Below are 22,804 nucleotides of genomic sequence, written 5' to 3' on the forward strand. Positions count from 1 at the left end.
TTTCACTCTGTATTAAATTTCTGCATTTGGAAAAAAAAAAAAAAACAGCAAAAGTCAGGAACACTTGGATTTATTCAACACTTTATACATTCATTTCCTAATGTAGAAATGTTTTAATCTAGATCAGTACAGTAGTTCTCAGAGACCCTGCTGGGACAGATTCGGCTCAAACAAGGGATTAAATGAATTCCGCTCCTATGCCACTAAAATGTGAAACGCCCTACCAACAGCCATGAAGACATATGAATCCCTTGACTGACACCCCCCTCCCAGCCCATTTCCCCCCATATTGTACTTGTTTTTCCCTTCTTTTTTTACTTTGTTTATTTGATTTCCTGTTTTTATAGAAGTGTATATTTGTACGTCTCTAAATGTTCTGATTAATTGAAAATGGTGGACCCTGTTGTAGTGTTAACAAGTGTAATGCTTTATCATATCGTCCAGTTTGTGCTTGCGTTTGAAATGTACCCATTCTACATACTGTGAATAAAACATTCAGGAGGGGTCCCAATTGGCAAACACAGATCTGTAACTCTGGGAATGTACAAAACGGTACCCTGAAATATAAACCTTGAGAACCTTTACTTTGGTATCCACAAATCGGTATCGATAAGTCTTGATCCAAGGCTAAAAGCCACTGAATTTGAACTTTAATCTAAAGTTCCAAACGAAAAAATATATATAATCGCCTCTTTAAAGGAATAGTCTCCTGCTGGGGGCTGCGCAAATTGAGGCCAGCCGACTGAGCCGAGTCTCTTCAAGCTTTTTCTTAATGACAAATAACATTCTTGAATGAAAATTCTTCAGTAGACTATAGCCCAAACATTTAGATTCTCGTAGAGGTACGATAATCTAAAATTTGGGGCTAAGTAGGCTATAAGAATCAAATCGAAACGTAATTTGTCCACACAAGGTTCCATTTAGTTACAACATGGCGCCTGTAAGCTCTCACTCTCGAGTCAATTGAAACCAATTGACTTAATTAAAAGAACGTGTGTTGGTCACTGCAGTCAACTTAGTCAAGTAATGTATGTTTAATGTAAAAACGGCATTTGTTCTGTAAATATAAAGCCAATGGATCTGTAATACAGTATTAGACCTTTAAAAAGTCGAAATCGACAGTTGAAACTAAGTTTTAGCTCGTATCCACAATAAAGCCATGAATGAAGTGACTTCTAATCATCCTCGACTTGATTGAACTGACCCAAAAGTAGGCTACAATTTTATATATACAGTAGTATAAAAAAATAACAGTATAAAAGTGAACAAGTACATATTATCTACTAGTACCAACCTTTACAACGTGTGGTTTTGTATTATTTGTTTTCAGGTTTTACTTCTTACACGATGTGTTGCTCCCTGATGTGTAGTGTGTGTCAGCACTGATGAGCACTGCAGCAGCACCTGTGGGCCGTATCACTCCGCCGTAAACTTTTCAAACTATATTTCACCAAACTTTGACTATCAATAGTATGGTGTGTATGAAAAAGAAAGTATACACAACAAAAAGCAATGGCCTAATTTAAAACGCTCCCTGGCTGAGAGCACTGTGAGCAGCTTCGCAAAGTTTCCTTCCGCACTACTTCTTAAAGCGCAATGAACAATTCTTCAACTTTAGTTTGGGGGGTGATTTGGGCGATTCCCAACCTGTGGATAAGGGCCCATTTTTGGGTCGTGAGGATATAACCCAGTGCACCCCCAAAATATCGATGAATTGAGTAAAAAGGGACCACAATGGAAATAAGATTAATAGCAGACCTTATTGTACTGTATGTGCATGCTTGTCCATGCAAACTGAATCAATCAATCAATCAGATAATATTAATTACATAAAAAGTCATGTTATTTTTCTTCTCTTAACCATTGATTGTGATACCAATACATAGACATTTAAATTATTGGTTCTATTGATCCAGGCTTTTGGTCTCTGCGCCACTCATACTTTACATTACTTACCATTTTTCACAAAATAGACAATTTTTATGTCCCTATTATGTGCCCACTGCCATGCCCACCATAGGGTGCCCACCATATGTGCCCACCATTAGGGTGCCCACTGCCCACCATAGGTGCCCAGTGCCCACCATTAGGGTGCCCACTGCCCACCATAGGTGCCCACCATAATGATTCGGGTTTTATTGTTGGTTTTTTGTTTTCGTACAGCAGACAGACACCAGAGGGCGATATACACATGTTTGCGATTCATTCCAAGAGAAGAAATGTCTCGCGATAGTTTGCGTGCAGTCACTGCCGTGCTACGGTTGCCAGAGCAACAACATCAATGTGGCTAACAGCATTCCGCAATGAAATGGTCAACTTTCCTTCAGGATTGAAGATGGATTAATGTCAGCTACAGTACGATAATTAACGAAGGTAAACGCGTTACACGTTAAACTTAATAGTAAGAAACACAATGTTGTATTGTGGGTAGCGACGTTCATGCATGATTGTTTGCATTTCTCATAAACAAATATGAAAGCTATAGCTCTGGTCCACGTTAGGACTCGAGTTATGGACCAGAGTGAAGAGTCTAATCCTGAAATCTAATCCTGATTCAAGCATAACCTGAGTTCAGTTTACGGAGTCAAGTCATACCCTAGCAGAACCCAATGGTACTGAAGTTTCTAACTCATCAAAATTTCAGAAAAGCTTTATGTAGGGTCCCGAAAGGGGCTACCCTAGCCTCTGGTCCATAGCCCTAATGCTTCTATGATTCAGGGCAGAATCATAGAAGCATTAGGGCTATGGACCAGAGCTAAGTCGTACCCCTAGCTCTGGTGGTCGATAGCCCCTTTCGGGACCCTACGTAAAACTTTTTTGATATTTTGTTAGAAACTTCAGTAGCATTTGGGTTCTGCTTGGAGGGCTAGGTGGTCGATAGCTCTAGTCTAATGCCATTAATAGAGCTATGGACCCCCCCCCCCCAAACCTGCACAATAAGAATGTATAATTTAAGCTATCCGTTCTGTGGTTAAAATAGGCAAGTGACAACTTGGAAAATGTTAAATGTTGTTTAATGTTTTAATAGGCTACATTCTTTGTTGTTGTTGCCACTGTTGCAAAAATAGTTGCTCTTGAGACAACTTGTTGCAATTTGGCACTGTACTGACCTGTACACCAGAGAGATGCTATCATTAAGTAGTACATTTAAGTTTTTAACACATAGCTGTGAAGCTGATGGTGGTGTTGTTTTTATCTCTAGAGAAGGACATTCACCAGCAGCACCTCCAGTGAGGATAATGGCGAGCCAGCAGCCACTGGCTGGACGGGGAAGGCCCATGAGTCGCAGTGGCTCTGTGGTCCCAGTGGTGCCGGGCTCCGCGAGACCACCTACACCCATCAGACCTCCACCCACAGCGTCTCGTCTGGGAACCGGGGTAGGTGACATCAACGGAGAACTTTCAGGACTTTATAATCATAGTCAACTTTATTGGTTAAATGTTTTGCACATACTAATAATGTGCACAGAGAGAGAGAGAGCTGTTAATGGCATGACCAGTCAGTGTGGAAATCCAACCTCCCCGTGACCCCGTCAGTTTATTTTCTGTGACTGTGGAGTCCACTCCATTCTCCTTACGGCTGTGAATGATGGACAGTGGACACTGATAAGCCCTTCAGAAGTCCTGCATGGGTGCTACACCAGAATGCTATGTAATATGCTGCTGAACATTAATCAGGACGAAACAAACACATTGCCAACAAGTGTCTCACTGTATCACAGAAGATGGCAGTCAGGATGTGAGACTAGCCATCACTGCCATCGACACCCGGAACTCTCGCAAAAATAGTTTTACTGTGTGAATCAGCACATGGGCATCTGGCTATTCTTTTTCTCAAATGTTAAAATTTCATAGTTGGAAAATGGTCTTACTGTATGCAATGTAGTTAAGGCCTAATACTTCTACAATTGCTACAAAACCTTTATAGCCAGTCATTTTGGATATAAACAAAGAAGTTGAAGGGTAAATGTAAGTCTGATCATGATGAATCGTGCATATTTGGAGCTTATGGTTGCCTTAACCTATGCATGGAAGCAAATAGTTCACATTTTCTCCATCATTTAGAATTGTCTTAAAAAAAAGACATCTGTGTGTGTGCGTGCGTAGTCGTGTGTGTGTGTGTGTGGCTGTGCGTGCGCAAATTGTTTCTCTAGTTTGTCTTTGACCAGTTGTATGTTGTCTATTACAGATGGTTCCAGGTACAGCCCGTCCTGGTACAAAGGGTGGACCCCTCCCCACCCCTGGTTTACTGTCGGCCCAGATCAAGGTGACAGAAAGGCCTGTCACCCAACAGGGGCTCAGCGGCATGAAAACGGGCATGAAGGGTGGGTGAGAAGACATAAACAAAGGATAATGTACATCTGGTGAGGGTGACATGGGACCCATGTGAATCCTGCTCATTACCCAGCTACTGTACATAATGAAAGAAAGTAATCATTTGACAAAACAATATTTTCTTAAAAGTCATTCAGAAATATCAGGCATCAGAATTGACCAATCAGATTTGAGTGTTCAACAGAGCCATGTAATAAAATTGTTTTAATGAGGATTGTTTTAACGAGGCTGCTCTATTTCTCTCTATCTCTGTCTGCCTTTTTACCCAGGTCCTCAGAGACAGATTCTGGATAAATCCTACTATTTGGGACTACTCAGGTAGGAAACTTTGCTACGTTGACTTGTTTTTCCTTCTTGGAGAGATGTTGGGAGCGATGCATGGAGGTACAGTATGTTTGGAGCTTGGCACAATGAAGCGTTTTACCCTCATTCAGGGTGAATCTGAATAGTACTTTTACTACTTATCTGAGTGTTCATTTAACTCTTGAGAGTGTAAAAATGGACACATACTCTCTGAGTGAAATTAATGTTCCTGCATTAACCCATTTAGACCCGAGGACGATTCTACAAATGCCTTCTAAATCTTGACAGTTTTCTGAAAAACCCATGTTTCTATGTCAGTGGTTTTCAAACTATTTCACATCAAGGACCCCCCCCCCCCCCAGAAGCAAAGATTTGACCTAAAAACGTTCGCTCTGAAAGAATATATACTCAAACACAATTTTTCAAAAATAGCAGACCTATAAAGTTCAAGCTACGAGCTTGTAGATCTGCTATTTTTCATTAGCTAAAAGTATAACACGACGCTTCAAACACCAAAAGGGGTTCCCGCCCAGAATGGGTTAACTCTTGAGACTGTAAAAATGGACACATACTCTCTGAGTGAAATTAACGTTCCTGCATTTAAACGCATCTGCTACTGTATAACCTGCTCTCTCTCTCTCTCTCAAACACACTAGTCTCTGTCTGTTGGCTCATATCATCCAGCTCTAATAGACCCTTGTCTCTCTATGTTGTTGGTGGCATCAGGAGTAAGATCAATGAACTGACCACAGAGAACAGTAAACTACAGAAGGAAATCGACAACTTCAATCAGGAGAACTCTGTCTATCTGTCTTACGAAAAGAGGTAAGGTCCTGTTTTAAAATAAACAGTAGATTGTTATGAAACCAACATACAATTCGATATAAAATGTTTAAAACATGATTTTGTTGAAGAGTTTTTCAGAAGTTTTTCACAAAATATGTTTCGTATTTCAGTTCAAGACATAGTGTCTTCACTGTGCATCATTGAATGGCAGTCAGAGAAGCTAGTGTTTTTTAGAATGATTAGTCTTGACTGATTGAACTATTTATTAACAGTTTTCAGAATGGGTACATTTCACATGAAAGCACAACTCCGTACAAATGGCTGTTACTGAGGACGACACACTGTGATAAAGCATTACACTTGTTTACAACGGGGTCCACCATTTTCAATTCGTCAGAACAATTAGAGACGTACAAATATACACTACACTTCTATATGAAAAACAGGAAATCATGTAAGGAGGTAAAAAGGGGGTAGAAGAAATGTATACAGAAAGGGGGTGGGGGATTCAGATTTTCCAGTTTCGAATTGCAGCCGTCCGTAGGTGCCCTTTGAGAGCGCTTTTGAAGGAGTCAAGGGATTTGCATGTCTTAATGACTGTTGGTAGGGCGTTCCACATTTTGGTGGCATAGGAGCGAAACTAATTTAGTCCCTTGTTTGTGCCTTCAGACCGAATAATCGGATGTGAGAAAAATGCAAACCTCTATTTTCTTTATTACACTAGAAAATCATTGGAATTGGAACGTTGTAATGTAATGTTGTAACTCCACCACTAGATGTCACCACACACTTTATCTCTCCCAAGTATGTAACAAAGTTACACTGCTTGTTGTTGTACTGCCTTCAAGCTCATGATAAGTGCAATATTTCCCCTAGTTAAGTGAGCAGTGGATTAAGACATTTTCGTCAGTGCTAAACCCCTTATCTCTAAACTTTTTTTTTTACTATTTTGAAAAACATTTTTGAACAGTTAAAATAGGCAATCTACAAGCTCACAACATGCCGATGTAGATCGGCTAGTTGAACTATTAAAAAATGGTTTTCAAAATGTTTTTATTTTAAAAGTCAAAGAAGTTTAGGGATAAGGGGTTTAGCATGGACGAAGATAGAGCCCTTGGTCTCTCGGCAGGAGAGACATGGCGTGTAAGTGCACATGCTCATTAGATTCACAACATCATTTGGTTCGATTTCTCAGAGTTAAATTAACTAAATATTTTACTGTATGAATGGTAAAAAAAAAGGTAAAAATTAGGGTTGTCCTGATCCTGGAAATCGGGGCCGATCACTTCATTTTCAAATGATCAGAATCGGGAGCAAAAATAAGGTGATCGGGACCTGCCTAGTATCAATATTAGATATTAGACTGGATGTTGTCTGTGATTTTGGATATTGTACTATTGTCATATGGCATAAGTGTTCTATGAGGATCGGTAAAAATCTGTATCGGCATTGGGACATCCCGAGTAAAACTAGTTACATCATGCACTTCCCTGGACTCCAATAAACACTGTCCACTGTGTTGTCTTCTGTCCTCTGCAGGGCGGAGGGTTTGGCAGGGGAGATCAAGGACCTGCAGGGACATCTGGCCGACCACAACATGGTAAACGCATGGATTAAAGGTCTCAGTCGCCACGACTGATTTCACTCAACTCATGTGATTACTTCAACTGGTGTGGAACAGGTTTAGAATGAATATACCTAAACATCATCATTACATTTTCAGTCATGAGATCTTTGCCTTATTCCATGTAAACCACTCTGCACAGTGACATCCATTGTTATAGTCCCCATGATGCATCTGTGAGGTACTTAATTTCACACAGGCCAAGAAACGATTTGCACCCATCCACCGGTCACAGCCTGTGCTACGGGCTACACATTTCATTTTGGAATCGGAATCGCCTCGTTGCCAAATAAGTTCATATGAGGAATTGCCTTTGGCATGTGGTGCTGTGAGAGTCCAACAACACCACACCCATCCATTGACGCAAGACTATTTTCACGGTACAATTCTGGACATGCAGGACTCACATGAGCTGTTTAAACTTATACGTGACCCAGAACAGGTGATATTGAACTTTTGTGGGATTTACTCAAAAGACACAAAATTATAATACATGTTTCAATGTTACCACTCTGACGCGGTTTCTCATGTACAATTATTAATATTATGCCATTCAGACGGTTGCATTTAAACCAAAAAGCATCTTTTCATATCAGGGTATTATCAAAAATAATTTGAAATGGAGGCCCATGGTTAATTTGGTCTGCAACGTGAAACCATTCCAAAACCCCAGGATTAGATGACTCACCACCAGCTTCTTTTTCAGATTAGTTTTTGGCTAATCAGGAAATAATAATAATAATTATCAATAAATATAAAGGTTTTGTTAATTGTGGTAACAACTTGTATTTCCTGTGGTTGTATCTACCAGCTGGTGGACATGTTGAACACCAACACTGACATGGAGGATGTACTGAAGGAATTCAACATGGTGAGTACAAGCATTCACACTCAGAACACTAATACAATGTACAGTACAAGGCAAGCAGTCACACTCAGAACACTAATACAATGTACAGTACAAGGCAAGCATTCACACTCAGAACACTAATACAATGTACAGTACAAGGCAAGCAGTCACACTCAGAAGACTAATAAAATGTACAAGGCAAGCATTCACACTCAGAAGAGTAATAAAATGTACAAGGCAAGCATTCACACTCAGAAGAGTAATAAAATGTACAAGGCAAGCATTCACACTCAGAACACTAATACAATGTACAAGCATTCACTCTCAGAAGACTAATACAATGTACAAGCATTCACACTCAGAAGACTAATACAATGTACAAGCGTTCACCCTCAGAAGACTAATACAATGTACAAATGAATGAGTTCTGCTCATTGCAAAATAGGCATGGCTCAGGGTAGAGGACAGAGTAAAGCAACTTGCAATGGGCCTGCTCTTCGAGATACCAGAGAAAACAGATACCCATGTACCTGTCCAGACTACTTCAATACAAATTAGGCATTTAGCAGACGCTCTTAATCCAGAGGGACTTACATTAAGCAAGAACAAAAAACATCATATACTGTACACAAAAAATAGTTATCATGAATGATGCATAAGCTACGAACATACCAGTGGAATATCTATATATTGAAACTATGCATACTACTATATCTCTGCTTATGGGAGGAAACCTTATAACTCCAAAAGGTTCATTTTTCAGGAAATTGAAAAAAAAAATCATATATTCATTTTTTCAATTTAAGAACCCTATATTTTGAAAACAAAGCAATATAGCCTCATCAAAGTTGGTGTTGTAACTTTATATATTGTCAATTACTTCCATGAGAGGGGGAGAGGTGGTTGAGTTAGTTGCTTTAGCAGACATTTTGAGGGTCCAATGGAGTTAAGAGGTTTTGTCCAAAGCACTTTTTACTACTTTTCATTGGTTCAATATTTTCGAAACAACACACAGACCTAAAGGGTGTTCAATAGCACTGATTTATGCCAAAACCAATTTTTTTTAGTTATGAGGTTTCCTCCCGACAGCAACGAATAGTGCTATGTCTACATAAAATGCTGTATAAGTTGCATAAGTTGAGCCTTTGCATACGCCAGTAAGGTGGTCGGGGGTAGGGCGAGTGCTACGGGCCAAGATACTGTACATAGTGGTGTGTCACATACCCTTGGTGTAGTGTCATTGCAACACTACAAGCTTGTTGTAGATGTGTGATTATATGCCCTGCATATGCATGTGTGGCTGCCACTGTGGAATATGTAGACGACAACCAATGTTACCAATTCAATCTTTTTATTTTGAAGTTCATTCATTATTTCACAAAAAAATATAAACATATCCTCCTCTCTCCATTGTGCATTTTTGCAGCTGAAAGCCCAGAATGACAGAGAGGCAGGGAGCATCGATGTCATATTTACAGAGAGACGAGAGTAAGTACCCATGTGTTGTCTTTGGACTGCGTTGTATTGCTTGGGCATCATCTTGCCAGGGTGAGAGGTTCCACTGCAGAAAATACACAGCAATATCTAAAATGTGAATTCAACTCTGAAAGTGTAAAAAAATAGACCCCCTAAGCGCTGTAAAGCAACACATGTCATGCCAGTGTTTCTCTATCTATATGCATGATTGTGTTTGAGGAGGGGAGGGGGGGGGGGGGGGGCACCCCACACAGGGGGGCACCCCACACAATCATGACCAGCCCCCACAGTTTTAGTAGGTGGCAGCGGATAGGCCAAGAAAAGGCAAATAACCACAAAAGCACAGCAAAAAAAACACAAAAAGGTCGAGCATCCCCTCCACCCCACACTATCAGCTTCTGGCTACGGGAATGTCATTTATCACTTTAACGTATCTGGCAGCTCTTTAATGATTTAATTTACCGGTAGCCAAGATTGATTCTGTGCTGTATTCATTTAATTTCACTATAATTCAGTTCATATCAAGTCAGTCTGAAGCCTGAATGAAGCCTTGATGAATGAATTGGCTACAAATACAACCATCAGTGTTCAAATGGTTACAGTTCATTGACATTCATAGCAAACAATCTTTTGATTTATGCACGCAGAAAAATAGCACCAAACCCATTTCGTCAGATTTGCTGTGAATAGCAGATAAGCATCTTCCTTTCTGTAGCCTGTCATTACGCATGATGTTAGATGTTGCTGCATGTCCAGTTAGTGGTACAGTACAGTTCCATTATTTAATACACAAAGTGAAATGAAAACTACAAAAGTAAGCTGGCAACCCTGGAAACGGTCAATTTAACGTTCCGACTGGATTCCAGGGTGCTTATTAAAACATCTTCACTGCTGCTCACGAATCATTCTGACATACTGTATGATTGCAACAAGCATGATATTGTAAGAATATCTGGCTGAATGAAAAAGTAATCAAAGTTCATTATAGTTATTTGGCAAGTTCTCTGGTGTGATTTCAAATCCTGAATGTGCAACGGGCGTGTTTTCTATAGAAACCCTCAGAAATGGACTGTGTGTGCAGTCTGTGCACCAGCATCATGGCAGGAGGTTGGCTCATTTGATTAGAGGCACTGGAAAGGGCTTTGTCAGTATGTTTTTTTTATCTTTTCCATGATTTATCTTGCAAACCGCTGGGCGTTGTCTAACCTCAGTGTCACATAATGGCATCAGCCGCAAACAAATCAGTCATATGAAAGCAGGGAATCATAGCTTCAAATTGACATATTATTTGTTCAGTTTGACCCACCAGTTTTGGAGATATGGCTTATAGAGTAATGTCTTGCAGAAAACAGCGAGTTGAGAAAACAGGCTTGAAATGTTCACTTCTGTGGTTTACACCTAGCTACATGTTTGAGCATTTATTTCATATTTACATGTCTTCTGTGGTCTCTAACATTACACCTAGCTACATGTTTAAGAATTTATTTCATATTTACATGTCGATTTCAGCTCTGACACTTAGAGCTTAGAGTCTGCCTGTGCTATTAACTCATTTTGAAAAAATGGGGAATTTTTTTTTATCTCTGGTGAAAAGCTGGAATTTGCACGATGGCAGGCTCTCAGTCAAATCTGGTCACATATAATGTGCATATCTGATGGATCAGCGGTACAACGTAGGTGTGAGGGGTGTGGGCTGCGTCGGCCCGTATCTCTAGTACATCATAGATCCATCAATGATGACTGCCGTCATACAGTGGCAAAGTCTGTGATCCACATGGGAGTCATGCTCTTCTTGTTTGAAGTGCATTTATCTTAGCTCAGAATTATTTCTGTCTCCCTCAAGGATATACCCTGCATTCCTGCATTCTGTGAGCATTGGTAACATCAACCTGTAACCCCTTTCTTGCAAAGAGCCATCCCACCCCTTCACCCATGTCATTTTATGTTGCTTTGTCAGCAGCTGTTTGGAGTCTGTTGAGTGCTGAGAGACTCTTTTGGTTTACCACCAAGATTCCAAGTGTGACTTTGATATGTTGGCTTGAGGCCAGTGATTTGGAGTCAGCAGTCCAAACAAGATACAGCGGTCAAAAGAGTCTTTGTCTTGTGTTTTGAAACTAAACACCCAACAAACACTGTGCAAACGCCTGAGTCACAGAAGCCGCCAGGCGGACAGTTTTGTGCACATATACTGTAAAGCTGGCTGCACAGGTCAGCAGATAACAGTACATAACATGACATAACATGTTCAGATGATTACACAGTTGTGACTGAGGTTGTCACAGTAAACCTCAACTTAAAGGTATATTCAGTGATTTCACTCAAAAAACCTTAGGTTTCGTTTTTGGCTGTGGGACCCAGCCTTTCGTCCAATCAGGATAGAGTGTCAAAAACGAAACCTAAGGTTTTTTGACCCCCAGGGGTTAACTGGGGACGGGGAGAAACTCCTTATATGGCCAGCACACTCTATAGTAGGGAGGATTATCACTACAAAACAAAAAAATAAGTGATATTTGAATTAAGTGAAATCACTGAATATATCTTTAAAGGGATAGTTCACAAATTTCTAACTTAAGTTGTATGAAATACTTGCCATTAATATAGTGGTTGCAACTGTATTCATTGATTGCCTGAGTCCCGTGGTGGGAGTTCTGCTCTGATTATAGCGAATATTAAGTAGTTCCGGTCATTTCGTGGGGGCACAGGGGCCACACATTAAAATTTGATTATTTAAAAAAAAACTAGCATCATTTGTATTGTTGACCTATTTCTAAAATATTAGCACAACTTTCGCTCAACGTTGACCCTATTTCATACAACTTACGTTAAAAGATTCTGAACTATCCCTTAAACTGCAAGAATGAGCCTGTGCCGCTCTGACGCTTGTGATGTTAATCAATGGTCAAGATATACTTTTTAGAGGAAAGTATCTGGGGAAAAGATAGTTGACGGTAAAGAAATCCACGATATCCCTCACATTTATATGACTAAAACCCACTGAGGGTACGGACCAGATGCTGGTAGATCTTTTTCCTCCTTTTAAACTTTTCTAAACTTAGAGTAGCCAGTTATTTTTAGCCCCTTTTCTCTCCAATTTAGTTGCCAATGAATTCCTCCCCACATAGTTCTGTTTTGTCACCACTGTTGTACTGTAACTGGCTCGCCTGCCAAGTGAGGAGCCTCCACCGGGAGGACCTCGCACCTCCATCTTACAGCCCCATACTGACAGTACATTCAGCAACAGCCGGATTCCCTCCCTTGAACACTCCCAATTGACGCTTAGCCGAACCAGATGCAGGCGAGCGATTCAAACCCCTAGACTAGTCTGCAGTGGTGGACAGGTATTTGACCGCATGCATGTGCCACCCGAGGGCCCTCCAGATGCTTTTTATTCTATTTTAAATTTGCTTTAAAACGACTGACAATTTGACAGGAATTCAATCATCATTCAGAAGTCTTGCTCTGGGGTAGAGTGGCTGGATGGTAATCGCAAGGTTGCCAGTTGGAGCCCGGGCTCCCCCAGAGTCGGCGTCGAAGTGTCCTTGAGCAAGACACTGAACCCCTAATTGCTCCCGATGTGCTGGTTGGTGCCTTGCATGGTTTCCGCCATCGGTATATGAATGTGTGTGAATGGGTGAATGTAATGCACAATCTATGTAAAGCGCCTTGGATAAATGCACCATTTACCATTTCTAACCTATAGCCTGGCAATATGTGTTCCACCATGTGATAATGATTATAACTGTAGTGTTTTGGGTTTATTATCAGCTTCTATAGATGGGAATTGGGAAAGACGGGACAAAAATTTATACGTTTCTCCTCACTTTGACATTCTCTGTCATCAGTCAGTTGAACTCAAACAGAGCATTTCTTAGAAAAAATAAATATGATCCTGTCATAAAATCTATGAACATCGTCGCTCTGACGGTGTTAAAAACATCTTTCTTTTGGTTCGTCGGCTCACGATAATATGTCCTCAGCCGTGGCCGCGCTGCTGTACTTCCCGGAGTTCCCCCCGCCACCTGCTCTGTAGTCGGCCGTGTCGATGTAGCGGTCCTCGATGTAGCCGTCCTCGTCTTCCTCCTCCTCGTCTCCGTGCTGACTGCTGACCTCCAGCTCGTAGGCGGACGCCTCCGTCTGCTGAGTGTCCAGGCTGTAGTTGGAGTAGCGCCCCCCGGCCGCCGTGGTGAAGATGCGTGGCTCGTCATCCTCCCGTAGCCGCTGGTGCCGGTAGTTGAAGAGGAGCTTGTACCAGGACGGCGACTTGAGGGCACAGACGATGACGGTGGAGGTGATCACGGTGATGGCGAGGACGCCCACCAGCAGCTTCCAGGTGTTGCCCAGAAGCGGGATGCTGCCGAGGCTGCTGCTATCGGAGCCGACTGGATGTGGAGGGGAGGAGGGGGGAGAGTTTAAAAGAACCCGCCTCTGAAGGTTAAAAAATGTCTTCTAAATTGAATATAACCACACCTGGGGGTCTATTTAGAGTAATGTTAACTCCATAGACACGTAGGCTACAAAAAACAGCACTCCATCTCTAACTTAGGTCAGCAGCAGCAGCAGTGTGAGCTCACCATAGCCATAAAGCCACAATAACCATCGCTTATTCTCTCCGTCAGAAAACGGCAGCCAAATCTCTGGCATGACCAACCACATGCTGTGCTCTGTCATGGTGATGCTGGTTCACTGCAATAAACTCCTATTGTGTTTATTGGATCAGATGAAACACATTGTTTGCCAACAATTTAGTCAGCAGTAGCCCAAAGGGAAGTGACCTGCCCCTTGTGACTGGAATTAAGCATTATGGAGGGCTTGTGATGAGAAGGTCACTGGTTTAAAACCCTGGAGTCAGGAGTGGAGTAGATTTATAGGCAAAACTCTACGGTTGCTCTGCAGCTTCTTTGAAGGGACCCATGAGGGGGTACAGGCTTTAGTTTCCGACATACTATTGATCCCAAACCTCAATCCCTAACCTAACCATAACCGCAAGCACGGGAGCAGCGCATGTCGGACCATCGCATTTTCGCATCGCATGTCCCCGCCCTTCGGACCCCATGAGCAGGGCACCCAATAAGTGTGTTAGCAGTACTCCACACTGTAGTAGTACTAGTAGTAGTACTAGCAGCTAGTACTGTACTGTCCTGTAGCAGTTACTAGCAGTGTTCATTTTGTCTACTAAAACTATGACAAATATTGTTTGACTACCTTTTTTCCACTGACAAAAATCACACCCGTGTGAAGTGAGGGGCGCTCTTATCATCTCGCAACATCGAGGAGGGAATTCGGTATAGCTTGGTGATGCAATGATGATGTAAAACAAACGGTGTCAAAACAAACATTAAGTTCTATTTATTGTTAATGGGATTTAATGTTGGTGACTAAACAAACATTAATTTCTCTTCATTGTCAATGGCGTTTTTAAAACGAACAACCTCTCTCTCTCTCACTCTCTCTCATTAGCAGGCAACGTTGCACTATCCCTCTCTCTGTTTCTGGCGCCCCCTACTGGTACCCTATAGTCATATACTCGTGCTCATGGCCACATAGGCACATAGGCACGGACATTGCTGGTTGTAGGAGTGGTTGCACCACTCAAAAACTAAGCTATGATGACTAATACTAAGACAATAAATATAAGCTAGACTAAAATGTCAGGTAGGGAGTAGGGACAAGTGGAGAAGAGATCCAGCAGAACTAAAAGACAAGTCATTTTATGTTTGGTTGCGCTCGGGTGTTGTGCTCTGAAAATAGCAGATCTACATTAAGCTCACAGCGGCGCATTGCACCATGACGTGTAGATCGCTTGCTATTTTCAGCATGCAACCAAGTGCAAAATCAAGTGCCATTAAGATGCCATCAAGGCCTGCCAAAATACATTTTTGCCGACAAAATAAATTGCAGATTTAGTCGACTACAATTGTATGATATTTAGTAGACTAAAACTAGAATAAAATAACCTCTGTTCACAAAAAAGTCTCCCTTAACACTCTGAGAGGGCTGAAACGGGTCTTCTCCGTTAAAGTAAGCCATCTTACCTTTGTTAGACGTGCTGGTACTGTGGGTCCTCACCACTACTGTGGCTGAATGTGTGGTGGGCTGGTTTGGGGAGGTGGGCTGAGCTGTACTTGCAGAGCTGGTTGGTAGTAGTGGAATCCCTGTAGTTGTGAAGGGTAGTGTTGTATTTGGTGTTGTTTGCGGTGGCACTACTGTAACCCACACGGGTTCTGGGTTACAGTCGGCTGAAGCCTGTAGGATAGTTCGAGCGGCCCCGTCTTCTGGGGAAGCACACTGACCAGCTGCAGGTGAAACGCACACGGGATGAGAAGTGGGTGACTTTCTTTTTGTAATTTGTCTTAGACTCGACCGGTGCCCGCCTGTAGAGCACTGAGTCGGTAGAGATCCACCCGGTGATGGAGATCCACCCGGTGGGGCGGAACGGTTCTCAAGTTACGTGCATTACACACAGACATACAGAGACTTTGGTGCATTTATAGATGATAATAATAATAATAATAACTAGAAAAGAATTGCTGAGGCAGGACCAAGCAGGAAGGCAATAAGCAATAAGAATAATATGCACAATAAGAAATAGAAACATGGAAGAGTGAACTTGAGAGTTTGTGTGTGTGTGTGTGTGTGTGTGTGGGGGGGGGGGGGGGGCAGCATTCTTGAAGACATGACTCAAGACTCATGTTGTATTGTCAACAAGCAAAATCAAAGTCCAACATCTTAACCACTAGACCAAAGGGATATCCCTCTGGATTGGGGGAGATATTAGTCTTTTGAGGCCATCAGTGAAATTGTTAAATAGTAATCCTACCTATTTGGACATGGAAGGTAATGAGCCTGTCGAGGGGTTGCAGTGGTTGGCAGGAACAGTTCCATGGGTTCTCCTGTAGGTCCACTGATCTCAGCCGCTTCAGATCCACAAAGGTTCTATTGTCCAGAGCCTCCAGACTATTGGCTCTCAGACTCAGCACCTCAGAGAAACGGACCCATTTTAATCAGCCAACAGGACAAGAAACAACGTCCGCATGCTACAGTTACAAAGGATGCCAAAATTGATTGATTGTCGCCGTCTCTATTTTTTCCCAGCCAGCCTGATTATTGTTATTTCTTTTAAGTTTTAACAGAAAAAGGCTTCCCTTTTTTTTTTTTTTTTTTACAGCTTACCTAGTCAGGAGATGGTTAATTTGACCTCATTTGACCCAGTAAGACCTGAGAACGATTCTACAAATCCTAATAATTTCCTCAAAACGAGTGTTACAATATATCAGTGCAGGTTCTCAAACCTTTTCATGTCAAGGAACCCGCCAACCCCCATCTCAAAATGTTTCGTTCCATGTTTGAACATGTTCCACAGCGAATATCATTCGCTTTGCTTGCATTGATTGGTTAGCTACCGGTCAGCTACCTGTCATATTACCAGAGGGGTTAACATCAGTTATCCCCGCCTCAGGTCTTTTATCACTGCCCTCGGCCAGGGCAAATAAAGGCTGAAGTCGTATGTGAAGTGATGTACTAATGAAATAAGAGTTGCAATTTGCCTGATACAATACAACAGTGTTTCTCAAAGATTTTAATTTCATCATGTTATTATGAGTTTTCATAAGCCTTTATAATGCTTTATGTCATAAGTCATAAACAAGTCATAGGTTTAACTATAATACTTAAGGTCAAGTATTAATAAGATCAAGGTGCTTATCTGTAATCATAATGCATGGGAAGTATGGTTATGGTGTGCCATAACGGTGTGTAGGTACAGTCGGTATACTGTAACTCATGTTGTATTTATTCTTTCACATTTAAACATTATAAAAAATAAGTAATAACTACTTCACACATAGATAATGGGTTTTACACTTGAGAGATGTCACAGTGTATTGTTTTCTTATGACAAAATGAACAACTACTGCACATTGCTGCCAGGTAAGGCCCCTGAACACATGTGTAAATACTAAGCATGTAACGATACGATACGTATCACGATATGAGGATCACCATACGATTTTTCACGATATTTTCAACACAATTATTTTCCAGACAAATGACCGATAAATCTTAAATCACAATTTTGATTTAATTACATTGCAAAAGTAGCATTACTTTTTATGTAAAATTACTTAATTTCTGTGCAACAACTGTAAACATGCTTTCATGTTTAAAACTAGCTCGAGTTAACATTTCTTCTTTTCTTTGATGGCATCTTAGGATAGATGTAGACCTATTTGACAGTGCAGAAACATAATTGCCTTCCTTGATGTATTAATGAGCATCAATAACGACCATCACCTGTGTCACAGACACACACGGCTCCCCTCTGCAGGCCTCTACTACTGAAAGTGACTGCATGGAGTCTGTCTCATTTCTCTCCAAAAGCAGTGAATATGATGGAATATGATATACCGGTGTGTATATATATATATATATATATATATATATATATATATATATATTTTTTTTTTAATCGATATTACATTATAATAAATCGGGATATAATATCGATATATATATCGATATACGATATATCGTTACATGCCTAGTAAATACCTCCAGGTTGGTGAGGCCCCTGAACACATCTGTAGGCAGAGACGTCATTAGGTTCTGGGAAAGGTCCAGTGCTGTCAGCTCACCAAGGCCAGAGAACGCTTTGGGATCCACCCTAATAGAAGAATACAGTATAGTATTATTAAACCCATTTAGACAGTTTTCTGAAATACCAATGCTTCTAAATGGTAAATGGTGCACTTATATAGCGCCTTTATCCAAGGCTCTTTACATAGATCGTGCATTACATTCACCCATTCACACACACATTCATACACCGATGGCGGCGGGAAACCATGCAAGGCACCAACCAGCACAGCAGGAGCAATTAGGGGTTCAGAGTCTTGCTCAAGGACACTTCGACACTAACTCTAGGGGAGCCCGGGTTCGAACTGGCAACCTTGCGGTTACCATCCGGCCACTCTACCCCTGAGCCACCGCCGCCCATTCTATATCAGTTGTGCTCAATATTTCATCTCAAGGACCCCAAAAATGATATGTAATCAAAATATATTGTTCCAGGGACCCCCCAGAAGTGTTCGCTCTGAAATAATTACAGCATATATTCAAAGATTTGCGCCAAATTTTCACAGTTTTTCAAAAATAGGCTTGTAGATCTATTTTTCAATAGCTACAGCATAACATAATGCTTAAAACACCAAAAGGGGTTCCCGCCAAGAATGGATTAATGGATAGTCTCTGTTTAGAGATGGAGATACAGTAACTAACTCCACACCATGCTACTAACACTGCCTCAAAAATAACTTGGATGCCTTGTTACCTGCCAAAGTGTCTGTTAGTGCATTACAAAATACAGTAGGGTTATCACACATATCAACCAATTTAATAAAATGCTCCATTAAGGGTTAGTTAGTTAGTTTGACAGATGACAATCCAAATGTCCCTTATCAAGTTTAATTAGTCCCTAATCTAGTATATACAAAAAAAAACGACAACATAGGACATTCACATCACGAATGCGGTTGACACATTATCACTATAACTTAGGATATCGATTTATTTCATACAATTTGTGTTTCAATTTAGCACATAACACTGACATGTCTTTCTGTGTCTGTTTCAAAAGCGATTTGATTGAGGTTAACAACATTTCTGTCTAGCCAAGGCTAATGCCAATTCCACTGGTGTGTTATCACTAGGTATATGTAGCCTTGACAATTATTGGCCTATCTTAAATCCATTCCACGCCCCCTTTCCACGCCCCCTTTCCAGACCAAGTGGCGTTGACGTGACGTCACTCCATAGACATTACATGTTAAAAGACCTACATTCAGAAGCCATAAACAACGCTTTTTCTGAAGGTAAACTTTATTCTATTTGTGTTAGCTGTCTTACCATCTTGTTTTCTTCATAATAATATTGGTCTTTTACATTTTAACATTTGGAAACGGCCTTAAATGGTGAAGAGAATGGACCAGAGCTACATCCCTACCTGCTTTCTCTGCACCATTTAAGGCCGTTTCCAAATGTTAAAATGTAAAAGACCAATTATTATTATTATGAAGAAAACAAGATGGTAAGACAGCTAACACAAATAGAATAAAGTTTGCCTTCAGAAAAAGGCTTCTGAATGTAGGTATTTTAACATGTAATGTCTATGGAGTGACGTCACGTCAACACCATTAGCTCAGAAAAGGGGGTTCTTTCATGACGACGCCAGGCCCCGGAAATAATTCCCAATGCATTTCGAAACGTATTCATTTAAAGACCTTATAAGCGTCGTACAAAGCCAACTCTTGTTGACGGACAACAAACTAAATAATTACAAAGAAGAAAAACAACAAAAAAAGTGTTTTTTCTACTTTGTAATTCTTTGTTTGGCCCAAAACATTGTGTTTATTGTCATGATTTGTCACGACAAGAGTCCGCGGCGTAAACGTCTTTAAATAAATACTTTTTGAAAAGTCTGAGGAAAATGAACAGTGATTTCTTTTCCGGGTCTCTTGAAGGGGCGGGACTGCAACGTTCTATAATCTATAGGGATGCGCCGAAAGGGAAATTCTTGGCCGAAACCGAATACCGAATATAGGAAACAGTTGGCCGAATACCGAATATCCGAATATGATTAATATTGTATATCTTTTTTCCTACCATTGCTGTCATGGCCGTACCTGATTTATGGCAAAATAAATGGTTATTGTGTACAAAGAAGCTCTACGTACACCAAAGTCCTTGTGGCGGTGCCGGCACACGGGAGAAAACTGTAGAGGAGATCTTGAATAAACAAGAAGGTGGCCGCACACACCAATAGCCAATATTTATTTAGGACAGCAGGTAAGACAGGAATGTATCCAACGTTTCGGCGGTTAAGCCTTCATCAGGGCTTAACCGCCAAAACGTTGGATATCTCCTCAAAATAAATGGTTATGGCAAAACTTAACTTAAATAATAATCACTATTATGGGTCCATAAAACATTTATTGAGCTCTTTTGAATGCATTAATTGCATACACTATTCGGTGATATATTTTCTGCCTATTCAGGCCGAAACCGAATAGGCTGAAAATGCATTTTTAGCCATTTTCTGCCGAATATTTCCTGCGGCCGAATATTCGATGCATCACTATAGAACATACAGTGATGTAATGTGTCAGTGGGGGGGGTGAAGAGCCTTACCTTCTGATGTTGTTGCTGGAAAGGCTAAGCACTTTGAGCCGTGGCAGTACAGAGAAGAACTCTCCAGGTACCGTTTTAACGAGATTATTATCCAAGTGAAGCTCTGCCAGGCTGCTGTAGTTGGCCAAAGCCGAGCAGTCCGCCTCTGACAACTCAATGGAGTTGTTCCTCAGGTCCATTGTAGTGATGTTCTGTCCATAATTGGACGGGATGGCAGATAGGTTCTTGTTCGTCAAGTCCACCGTCTGTTGTCGGGTCAGAGAACGGTTCAGACTCAGATTTAATAGCATTTTGACAGTTTTGCTACCGATTATGTCTGTACAAATTCAATTTTGCTCATTCAAAATATAACTGTAGGTCTGTATTATAAATGTTTACGGCATTACTAGCACCTGGCTATATGTGCTCTGACTTAGTTTGTCTGTTCTGTTAATGGTTATCTGGTAAAACCATGTTTCTATTTAAAAAATATGGTTATTTTTTATGTTATAAAAGAAAACCTAAAAAAATGCTCTATAGGTCGGCTTTTAAAAAAAAGAATAATAAAAAGATAATCATTTACAGAACAGAGTTACTTACTGTAGACTCATTCAGACTGAAACAGCCTGGCAACCGACGATCTAACAAACTATAGGCTGCTGTGAAAACCTCTGGTAAATTCAGTCATGCTGAAGATGAATTATAGCTCCACTCACCACCAGTTGATCCTCTACAGTGTCCACTGTGGAATGTCCCACAGTGCCCACGGCCACCACAGACAGCCACAGCAGTAGTCCTGGGCTCCATGCCATGTTCTGTGACAAGTAATTGTGCTAGAGATGGTATTTAAGACCCCCGCACATACATACATACACACACCTCTGCAATGACAGCTAAATAGTACCTCAGCTTACAGCTTATGTCGCCAAGTTCTGCCTGTCTTAACGTCTGTCCGTGACGCGCCTCTCCTCTACTCTGTGTCTCTCAGCTACAGTCTCATGAAGCATAAATTAACGCCACAGGGAAGCCACTGAAACGACACATATTGCGTTGCTGGCGCTACCGTACAGTAGCGGTGTCCTCTCTCCGATCACCTACTGTAGAAGTGAGACAAATCACAGACTGTCTGATGACGAAGACGGTCTGGTGACACTGTGACATGTGTGTGGGGTAATGTCTGAGTGACTCTGACTGTAGAGTCCTCTGTTCAACGGAGCTGTCAGATGTTTTGCACCCGGGGGGCATGGTCTGTATACTGTAAACTGCAAAAATAATTAGAATACAACTTGGCTGGTTGGTCCTGTATTGATCCTTTTGTTTTAATATATCTTGGGTCATGTTATTAAGTGTTAATTTAACGACACAAATAATTTTAACACTCTGACTTTTACAGTGTATGAGAGGGCCAAACAAAGAGGGCCATTGTGTACCGAAGCAAATGTCCCGGGGCTTTCACTGCACTTTATCTGTCGTAGAACGTGATGTTTGCAACAGGGACAAGAAGAAAAACGAATTACCTTTTTATCTCTTTAATCTTGTTGAACGTCAACCGAGAAGTATTTTTCCCAAGAGTCGCTGTGGGAGCAACAGCAGGACAACTGAAACTAGAAAGAGGCAATTCTGGGAAATTGCAAAGTGTGGTTGCCTACATCGCACCCGTCGAAAATGGAATCGCTTTTGGCTCTGCGTTGATTAAGCCACCCTCGACATGTGATTCAGATTTGGGATGGATCGGACATTCCGTGCGTGAATTGTGGCATGTTTTGTCAAATAGGCCCCTCCCACTAACTTCGGAAGACGATTACGGCCGAACGATACAGAATATCTAAATTCTGACTGTGCTGTTTTAATCGGATAGGTCCGGAGATCATGTGTACCGATTTTTGTGAGATTTGGACAAAATCTGTAGGAGGAGGAGCAAAAAGTGTGTTTTGAACAAAATTCAAAATGGCGGGAAATCTATCTAGACGCAAATGGGCGGGGCCTATATGGGGAGATGCGTCATGACCCAAGGAATCCAGGGAAAAAATATTTTTTATTTTACGACCTACGGTTCAAGAGTTATACCCCAAAAGGTAAAGTTGGCTGTTATAGCGCCACCATGAGGCAGAACGTTATACTTCTAAGGTAATTAATTTTAGTAATTATTATGAATCTCTCCTCCAAGTCTTGTAAGTATAGCCCTTACGGTCTCAGAGGAAAAAATACTTGAAAGTGAGTTTTTGCATTTTCCCATTCATGTCTATGGGGAAATTTAATGCACTAATTAAT

General features: G+C 41.1%; 2 protein-coding genes across 3 annotated transcripts in view; one reads left to right on the forward strand and one right to left on the reverse strand.

Annotated features, from left to right (window-relative positions):
• The first annotated feature begins 2,259 nt into the window (after positions 1-2,259).
• Positions 2,260-22,804, forward strand: part of ift74 (intraflagellar transport 74) — a 40,722-nt gene continuing 20,177 nt past the window's right edge. Inside the window, exons 1-8 of one of the 2 annotated variants that reach the window (XM_083759697.1) lie at positions 2,260-2,373; positions 3,203-3,377; positions 4,189-4,324; positions 4,604-4,652; positions 5,364-5,462; positions 6,963-7,023; positions 7,859-7,918; positions 9,324-9,385. In XM_083759697.1, the coding sequence (XP_083615823.1) occupies positions 3,240-3,377; positions 4,189-4,324; positions 4,604-4,652; positions 5,364-5,462; positions 6,963-7,023; positions 7,859-7,918; positions 9,324-9,385 (605 nt within the window). In that variant the 5' untranslated portion in view covers positions 2,260-2,373; positions 3,203-3,239. Of the gene's footprint in view, positions 2,382-3,202; positions 3,378-4,188; positions 4,325-4,603; positions 4,653-5,363; positions 5,463-6,962; positions 7,024-7,858; positions 7,919-9,323; positions 9,386-22,804 lie in introns of both variants that reach the window. The other variant, XM_083759698.1, reaches the window with a different exon arrangement.
• LOC310877007 (leucine-rich repeat-containing protein 19-like) lies at positions 13,179-21,345 on the reverse strand (the record flags this gene model as incomplete). Its single annotated transcript, XM_083790653.1, has 6 exons — positions 13,179-13,752; positions 15,604-15,666; positions 16,191-16,350; positions 17,921-18,032; positions 20,555-20,799; positions 21,250-21,345. The coding sequence occupies 6 exons, from the start codon at positions 21,343-21,345 to the stop codon at positions 13,331-13,333; spliced, it is 1,098 nt and encodes a 365-aa protein (XP_083646779.1). The 3' UTR covers positions 13,179-13,330.

The sequence above is a fragment of the Protomyctophum parallelum genome (assembly GCF_964188405.1).
Source record: "Protomyctophum parallelum genome assembly, chromosome: 2".
In the NCBI taxonomy this organism is placed as follows: Eukaryota; Metazoa; Chordata; class Actinopteri; order Myctophiformes; family Myctophidae; genus Protomyctophum; species Protomyctophum parallelum.